Here is an 8,857-nt window from a genome sequence, read left to right as displayed (position 1 = left end):
ATATTCTCGTCAATAATTTTTAAATAGTAATCACTATTAATATTGTTATTTCAAATAAATATTTAAAAATCAAACGTGAGTATAATATTCCAAATATTTTATTATCCCTAATATACAACATTCCTTCTACTAAGATTAAAGTGGAATTTGTATTAAGAATTATATGTTTTTTTTGTTAAAACTCAACTACAATTTTTAAAATACATTTTGTTATGAACGTAACTTTTTAAGTTGGACAGAATAATATTTTTTTGTTAAAGATAAAAATATTATTTTTTTCATAATATAGTTGGTTGTAAGTCCTACATCTCACAATATAATTTTTCAATTATAATCGAAAATATTATATGTATAATATTTTAAATTAAAATTTATTTTAAAATAATCTTAAATTAAACTATGCAAAACAGATTATCCAAAATAACATCATATATGACACCACAAATGTGAAGAATGCAATTTAGCCGCCTTGTTTTATTGACCAAATATCTGGGATCTTTGAGGATATTCAAAAGGCGTGGATGTGCGACACTTAGATGGTGTTTGTTTTTACTGTGCAAGCTCTTCAAACCACTTATGTCTGTGTCGCGCAGACCACGCGCAGACATTAGGCTTCGCAGACTGTTTATTTTTTAGAAGACAGAAGCTCTTCAAACGTCTGCGCGAGCTCTTCTTGGTGCAGACTTGGTTTTATGTCTTCAAAGGTCTTCAAACCTCTTCAAGAACAATTATAAAATATAGTTATTTATTAAAATAATTTTAAATAATTTAATAAGGTTATTTATTTTAAAATAATTTATTTTAAATAATTTATTAGTATGAATTGATTTATTTTAAAATATGGATTGATTTATTTTAAATAATTTATTAGTATGGATTGATTTATTTTAAAATATGGATTGATTTATTATTGTAGTTGTATGGATTGATTTATTTTAAATAATTTATTAGTATGGATTGATTTATTTTAAAATATGGATTGATTTATTTTAAATAATTTATTAGTATGGATTGATTTATTTTAAAATATGGATTGATTTATTTTAAATAATTTATTAGTATGAATTGATTTATTTTAAATAATTTATTTGTATAGATTGATTTATTTTAAAATATGGATTGATTTATTATTGTAGTTGTATGAATTGATTTATTTTAAATAATTTATTAGTATGGATTGATTTATTTTAAAATATGGATTGATTTATTTTAAAATATGGATTGATTTATTTTAAATAATTTATTAGTATGAATTGATTTATTTTAAAATATGAATTGATTTATTTTAAAATATGAATTGATTTATTTTAAAATATAGATTGATTTATTTTAAATAATTTATTAGTATATATTGATTTATTTTAAAATATGGATTGATTTATTATTGTAGTTGTATGGATTGATTTATTTTAAATAATTTATTAGTATAGATTGATTTATTTTAAAATATGGATTGATTTATTTTAAATAATTTATTATTGTAGTTGTATGGATTATTTAAATTTCAGTATTGTAAAGCTAAAATTATTTAAATCTCAGTATTGCAAAACTCTTTTAAGTTTAAAAAGTCAGTTTATTTATATTTCAGTTCATTTTAACAGACTGCAGACGTTAAAAAACAAACAGTCTTCTTCTTGCAGACTGCAGACTTTTGATATACCTCTTCTGCTGCAGATGTGGTCTGCAGACTGCAGACCTTTTACCTCTGCAAAAACAAACACCACTTTGGCCTCATATAATTTGTGGCTCGGGTAGTTAGGGATAATTCGTCTATTGTCTCCTTTGATTTTACCAATAACGCAACATTATCCTAAACCACAATCATTACATTCTTGATAATTTAATTTTATCGCACACAATCTGAATTAAAGAATTTTAAATTTTATCAAATAAAATGGTGTAAATTTTAATCGTTTACTTAAATATTATATTAAAGTTATAGCATTATTAATTTAAAATAAAAATAATTATATTTAAATTAATTACTGCATTCAATCATTCAAAAATTATATATGATTTATTCAAAGCATTTGATGTTTTACAATTCTATAATGTTTATGAATGCTGAATTTGAGATAATTGTTATAAACATATTACGCAATTCCTAGGTCCTACCACTGCCCTCATAAAGACTGTTACTTTTCATTACACTAATAAATAAAACTGTTTTAGAATAATTAAAATTTTGATCACAACCAATACAAGTAAAACAATTGCAATCATAGTCAACTATTATAAAACAAGGTCGAACTAATAATCGAAATATATTTAAATCGCTCTCAAATCGATAACAGCAGGCATCCCTCCACCTAAGTCTAAAACGTTCTTTACAAAGCTGCAACTACAGTCCTTTACTAAATTTCCCCACATCCTGGTTTTGAGAGTGAATAACTGAAATGGTTAAAGTTAATTTGTTCCTGATCTGAGTTTCCTATCAAAATCACAATAGCAAATTGTTCCTAGCATGAGAGGTTACAGAAAATGGACAACCCACCTGATAGCAGTTAAACAGACGTTGGATCCACAACAGGACTTGCTTCAGACTTCATTTCCAAATGGTCCAATCCCTGGCAAATCTGAATAAACCGAAGTTAAGCAAATCACACCATCTAGAAATGTCATAATAAGGAAACAGAGTATGAGATGCAGCATCCACAGACACAAAATACGTCTAGAAAATTCGATAAAGTTTTTTCATTAGAAAAAATCTGTATTGGTTGCTCAACAGTTACTTTTATCGCGAGGCCTCTGAGCTGGAAAAGAGTGCAATGATAAAAACGAAATAATCTAAAAAAATTATAACTTCTAACCAATGTAGAAAAAGGTTGTTCAACTTTGAGTTTCTGATGCATTGGGCTGGTCTGAAGTTGCACCTCTGGATTTTGAGAAACTTGGTCTGCAAGACCAGTTGAGTCAGACTGAATATGTCCACCAGGATTTTGCTGCTTCTGCAACAGTTTCTCGAATAATGAGAATTCCTCTGGCTTATTCCACTGCAATACAAATTTAACACATATTGCTAGTCACTTGGAAAGAAAAATTACAATCTGCAAAATGCAACAACCATGGAAGGCAGGAAAATTACTCTGCTTTCACAAGTGACACAATTATAGTAATACTTGTTCCCCTCAGGGCAGGTGTGTTCACTCCAATCACACTCTGGCAAAGTCTCAAGACTTTGCGGTACTGCATGCGCAACTGAAGTAGCAGCAACTGACTGGCTACTTCCAGTCTGTGGAAACTGAAGAAATATGAGAAATTGGAGTCGAATCTTCAATTACAGCACATTATCATAAGAGGAAAAAATGAACAAAGAAAAGTGAATCAAGAGACAAGTGTTCATATTATTGAAAGGGATCCTTTTGATAGTCATCTACAAGGGCAAATGACATGATAGTTACATCTGTTTCCTATTCAAGTTCAAGAGTCCTTTTATATTGCTAGAGATTGCTGAGGCTTTAAGAATTTGAAAAAAGTCTTCTTTTCTTAGGAATATACCATTCTGAAGATTTCTCAGATCTCCTTGTGGATTCGTAATTGTTGCTAATTATAGTGTGGCAGTGCATCTGTTATGTCAGAAATCAGTACGATGCAGTTTCTCTTTTAGGCAAGTATAATATAGAAAATGTTTATCCGCCAAACGGGGAATGGATCCATAATAAGCATGACAACACGAGTATATAGCATCTGCAGTTCCTCTGTTAAGCCAAAGCATAACACTATCAACGGATAAAATCTCAAGCCACCTTTGTGCTTGGCATTTAACATTTCCAGACTCCTAATAAGAATATAATAAAATAAAAGCATTTTCACTAAATATATAAAATAAACCTTGTACCTCTAGCTTGGGGACATTTGAATCCTGCTGGGCTAGAATCTGCGATGATGGTGGTATAAGAGGCAACTGTTTCTGCTCAGAGACAGCTGGGTGAGATGATTGAGAACATTCCTGTGGAGTTTTTGTTTGCTGCAATGGCAGTGAAATAGGCTGTGAGTGTGCTTGCTCAACTGGAGGATATGATTGATAAGTACCATGATATGCTGCAACTTGAGGACCCTGTGGCTGTGAATTTGTAGAAATGTGTTGCATTGGATATGATGCGTTGGGTGGCATACGTCCTCCCATTGGGTCACCAAGATTTGGCACAGGTCTGGAACAAGCAAACAACAAAGAAAGTAAATCAAATTTCTTGAACATGAATAAAATGTTAAAAGTAATCAAAAAATTAAGGGAAAAGAACTTACCTCATAGCAAATTCTTGAGGATGGGATCCAGAAGTTATGCTATTAAAAGCATAATTGCCCCTGGAAATAGAGCAATATGTTAACATAGTTTAACTATGAAAGAGCAAGTTGTGTTAAACCATGCAGTTATAAGCCAAATCAGACAATAAATCAAGTTTCTATAATTCAGCAACAACTTGAAAAAGGTTTTGCTTCATTGCAGGTTGGAATATCTAACTAGAAAGCCTAATATGAAGGTCAAAGACCTTAAACTGTGTATATATTGTAATTAAATGACAGTAAATTAAATGGACAATGTCAGGCGTGACTAAAATGCAATTCTCTCATAATATGTTAGGATCAAACAAAACAGCAATGTATGGTTACAAGTATAATGAAAAAAAGTCAAGTATCCAGGAAGAAACCTTGGTTCCCCATTCCGAGGTCTCTTTGGATTTGCAAATCGAACAATCAATGGCTGGTCACAACCCTAAAAAAGGCACGGGGATAAAATAACAACTAAATTAGTACTCTTCGTTAGCATAAGATGATATAAACGCAACAAAATGATAATTCATGAGCATTACTACCTTCATAGTGAAAATTCCACTTAATCCTCTGATAGCTGCCTGAGCCATTTCTCTGTGAGAAAATTGGACAAATCCGCATCCTTTAAAAAAGCATAAATGTCTATTCAGAAGCAGCCGCGGTTAAAGCCTGATAACATTTAACTATTCCAATGATTCAACAGGGAGAAAAAGAGTTAATTAATATGAAAAGGCAAAGCGTAGATGAGTTTTTTATCATAGAACCCAACTTTTTGACTAAGAGGCTTTTAGAGGTAAAGTAAAACCATAGACCACAATGAGGTCTACATTTATGGACAAAAAAGAATAGCATCATTATGATTTGTATACTCTTTTTGATTAATCAAAGTGAAAACAAGAAGATAGTCTTTTCAAGGGGAAAAACAGCAATGATTAAACAAGGGTAGTTTTTGAGAATTTTTGTGTCATTAGTGTCGGAAAACAAAGCCAAATAAAGTGTTCTAAAAATGAAAGAAAAAAAAGATACAACAACTAGACAAAACATTCAACATCCAGTTGTAAACATGAAGCTAATCTGGTGAAATCACATTGGCAGATAAAGCATATTTATCATATTTCAATATGTTCATTCTAAGCAAGCATGTTAGTCAATAAAAGAGATGATTAAGATTGATAAGAACAAACCACGCATTTCCCCGTGCTCGCCACGTACAATGTAGATGTCTATAACATGGCCATACGGAGAAAATATCTGAAAGAAGAAATATTTGCTGAATACATCTCAAAACACAAGAGATATACTATAGCCAATATTGACTTTGAAGAGAAAAAATATTTTTGGGGGAAGCATTGAGATGAAAATGGAAAAAATAAACATATGGTTTACAAGCGAATGCAGGACTCAGCATGACATGAATCAGGCTTTAAATAGTTAAAATGCATAGATATACACTAATGCAATCATACAAGTAACCTAAGCAGAATAATGTAACTATGTTACCAAATATCAAATACGCTAATAGAGCCCATCCTACATGCAGGCAAGTACAAATGCATCTTATTATAGTTTGCAGGCTGCTTCATCATGCATAACACAAAATTCTTATGGTCTAACATAAACAGCATATCTTTTCAATCTGAAAGGATTGTTCTGGTGCTAAAGAACAAAATGAAAAGATAGACATTTGGTAACAGCTAAATCCTTGGACAGAATGGCAGTGTTCACATCTTGCACCGTAATCAAGCACAAGTAATGAAATTAATTGGTACAAGTAAAACCAAACTATGCATGAGCTCTCAGTGTATACAGAACATACTTCTTCAACCTCCCTTCTAGAAGCTTGTTTATTTAGGCAGCACACGTATAATTTATCTGGAAGTAGCCCTACCACACAAACAAACAAAGCACTCAGAACAAATATAGATAAAAAGAAAATCAAACTATATTGCAATTTTGAAAATTCTGCCATCTTCTAAGGGGTGTTTGATTAGCGTATTGCATATAACTGTTTGCATGCAATAAATTTATTATCAACAAAGCCTAAAAGTCTATTGAGGAAAGTCATAATGTATCTAGCAGAATTTAACATTTAAATATGTAAAAATGTTGACGGGATTTTCAAGGTGTTGCATGCAATGTATAGAATAGTGACCATATAAGTTCTAATGGGTAAAAACCTTACCAACGCGGTCTCGTTCAGCATCAGCATATCTGACTTTGATGGTAGTCGATTCCTGGAAAAATCAAATATACTGAAAGGTATACCTAACCACACTACTGTAACCAACATACATGGAATTTCTTATCAGACTGAAAATAAAGAACATACCCCAGGAAACATATAGCAATTGTTTAAAGCTGCAATTGCTCTCTCAGCTTCCTCAACCATTGCATATTTCACAAAACAATATCCTGAAAACAGCATCATTTGCATAACATTACAAGCAGGCTACCATCTATCGCAACTTTGTAAGTCTATGACAAACAAGGCATTTATTTCCTGAAAGCAGCCACTTAGTTGATAACAAACCCAGTTTTGCTTAAAAGTAAAATCACAACTAATTCTATATTACAAAATATTGTACATACCGTGTAGTTCACCAGTTTTCTTATCCTTTGGTTGAATGACCTCAACAACATTTCCATGTTCTTGAAACAGGATGCGGATCTAACAAAAAAAGAGAAATAACCCAATAGTTACTCACGCCACATATTCAATGAACTGAACTTGAAAAAGTAACATTAGGAGCTCATAGCTAGTAGAAGCATAATCCCCTTAAGTGACAATAGCTTACAGATTCTTCAGTAGCATTTTTCGGAACCGTTGCTACATAAAGTTTTGGTATATTGCTTCCATCTTTATGCTCTGAATTTTTTCAAGAGGAATGAGAGAAAATACGAGTTATGTAATTTACAAAGAGGTTCATAAATTGTAAAAATATATCATGCATTCCAAGCAAAAATGAAACGGGGCAATTGGGCACAGACAACCAAAATATATTATGCTTAAACGTAATCTAAAGTTGTTACCTGGAGAGGCTCCTCGACCAGAATCGTGAAACCCTCTCTTTCGACCGGAATTGGGACCGTTGCCACCGTTGGACCGGAACCTGTCGTTTTGTTCACTGTTCGGTGGTTGATGCTGCTCCGGGACGCGTTCAAAGTGGTGTTGATTGTTCGGAGGGTTCTCAAATTGCTGCTGGATAGGCCGCTGTTCGAATGGCTGCTGGCTAGGCCGGTGCTCGAATCGCTGCTGGCTAGGCCGGTGTTCGAACTGCTGCTGGGTGGGCCGTTGATCGAATTGATGGTGGGGAGGCCGGTGATCGAATTGCTGGTGGGGAGGCCGGTGATCGAATTGCTGGCGGGGAGGCCGGTGATCGAATTGCTGGTGGGGAGGCCGGTAATCGAATTGCTGGTGGGGAGGCCGGTTGTTGTAATGATGATAGTGGTGCTGGTGGTGGTAGTCGGGGGGGAAATTAGGTCTTGGAGCATTGGGAAACCAAGGAGTAGGGTTTAAGGGCGGGTGATCGTTGAACCGTTCTCCGCGATCTCTGTGTCTGTCCATCAATGGATCTGCTTCAAAGCCCTGGAAAATAAGAAGAAGAAGCAGTGAAGTACAGATGAATAAGAAAAACGCTGAACCGTTTTACTTTTTTATGAGAAACCCGATTTTTCCCTCGAGTTCTGTGTCAGACTTTTAGTACTTTTTAATTATGGAGCCAAATTCAATTACAATTAGGTTTAGCAAATAATATTTTATTATTTCTTTTATTAGTTATCAAAATTACAATTAACTACTTTGTTATTAAATGAGATGAAATAAATATTTAAGATATAGAACACTAAGTAAAACAATTTTGAATTATTATTTAACCCGTTTCCAGTGAATATAGGGCACTATATAGATGATGAACAAGGGTTAATAAACTATGTTTAAATTTTTTAGAAGTTATTTTAAAAATATTTTTAAAATGTACGAATAAAATAATTTTAGTGTCTAAAAGGGTAATTGTTATACTTAGAGATCTCATATTGTAAAGGTGTTTGAGGAGAATTTTTAGAATATAGTTTACTTATAATCATATTAGATTAATAAAAAAAGAGAAAATCGCCTCAGTGACCAAAAATGCCTTATAATATACGATTTTAACCAACTTTTTTTGGATTTGCCAAAATGACCAACAAAATCGCAACGCGAAATAAAAATCGCAACGCGATCCCCAGAATCGCAAATCAGTTTCCAAAATCGCAATGCGATTCTTGAAAATCGCAATGCGATAGTACAAATTCGCATTGCGATTTTCAAGAATCGCAACGCGAATATGAAAATCGCAACGCGAACACATAAATCGCAACGCGTATCCGTAAACCGCAACGTGTATCCGTAAATAGCAACGCGTATCCGTAAATCGCAATACGTATCCGTATATCGCAACGCGTATCCGTAAATCGCAACGATAATCCGTAAATCGCAACGAGAATCTGTAAATCGCAACGATAATCCGTAAATCGCAACGAGAATCTGTAAATCACAACACTGAAAATTTGGGTATATAACTACGCAACAGCAGCAAATCATAAACTA

At 32.9% G+C, this 8,857-nt stretch overlaps 1 protein-coding gene across 3 annotated transcripts; it reads right to left on the bottom strand.

The window, feature by feature from the left end:
• Positions 1 to 2,288: 2,288 nt before the first annotated feature.
• LOC120188626 (flowering time control protein FCA-like) lies at positions 2,289 to 7,906 on the bottom strand. 3 transcript variants are annotated; one of them, XM_039192025.1, is made up of 15 exons: positions 7,303 to 7,906; positions 7,068 to 7,138; positions 6,862 to 6,940; positions 6,602 to 6,684; positions 6,455 to 6,506; positions 6,089 to 6,156; positions 5,457 to 5,523; positions 4,815 to 4,894; positions 4,650 to 4,714; positions 4,246 to 4,305; positions 3,839 to 4,151; positions 3,086 to 3,241; positions 2,811 to 2,993; positions 2,495 to 2,576; positions 2,289 to 2,391 (listed from the first exon to the last, which is right to left on the bottom strand). In XM_039192025.1, exons 1-14 carry the CDS (start codon positions 7,835 to 7,837, stop codon positions 2,505 to 2,507), a joined length of 1,884 nt encoding a protein of 627 aa, XP_039047956.1. In that variant the 5' UTR covers positions 7,838 to 7,906; the 3' UTR covers positions 2,289 to 2,391; positions 2,495 to 2,504. The 3 variants fall into 3 exon arrangements, with proteins under 3 accessions (XP_039047956.1, XP_039047955.1, XP_039047957.1); XM_039192024.1 differs by having other exon boundaries at positions 2,289 to 2,576; XM_039192026.1 differs by having other exon boundaries at positions 2,289 to 2,567; positions 7,303 to 7,905.
• Positions 7,907 to 8,857: the final 951 nt, after the last annotated feature.

Source organism: Hibiscus syriacus, unplaced genomic scaffold (genome assembly GCF_006381635.1).
Source record: "Hibiscus syriacus cultivar Baekdansim isolate YM2019G1 unplaced genomic scaffold, ASM638163v2 tig00116951_pilon, whole genome shotgun sequence".
Classification (NCBI taxonomy): Eukaryota; Viridiplantae; Streptophyta; class Magnoliopsida; order Malvales; family Malvaceae; genus Hibiscus; species Hibiscus syriacus.
This window is presented reverse-complemented; position numbering and strand designations above follow the sequence as displayed.

Coding starts and splice junctions, on each gene's coding strand:
- LOC120188626 (XM_039192024.1), bottom strand. CDS start 7,837: ATGGACAGACACAGAGATCGCGGAGAACGGTTCAACGATCACCCGCCC. Junction 6,685..6,861: donor GAAAACTGGTGAACTACACG/GTATGTACAATA, acceptor TGCTGTTTTCAG/GATATTGTTTTGTGAAATAT. Junction 2,994..3,085: donor GTGTCACTTGTGAAAGCAGA/GTAATTTTCCTG, acceptor TTTGTATTGCAG/TGGAATAAGCCAGAGGAATT.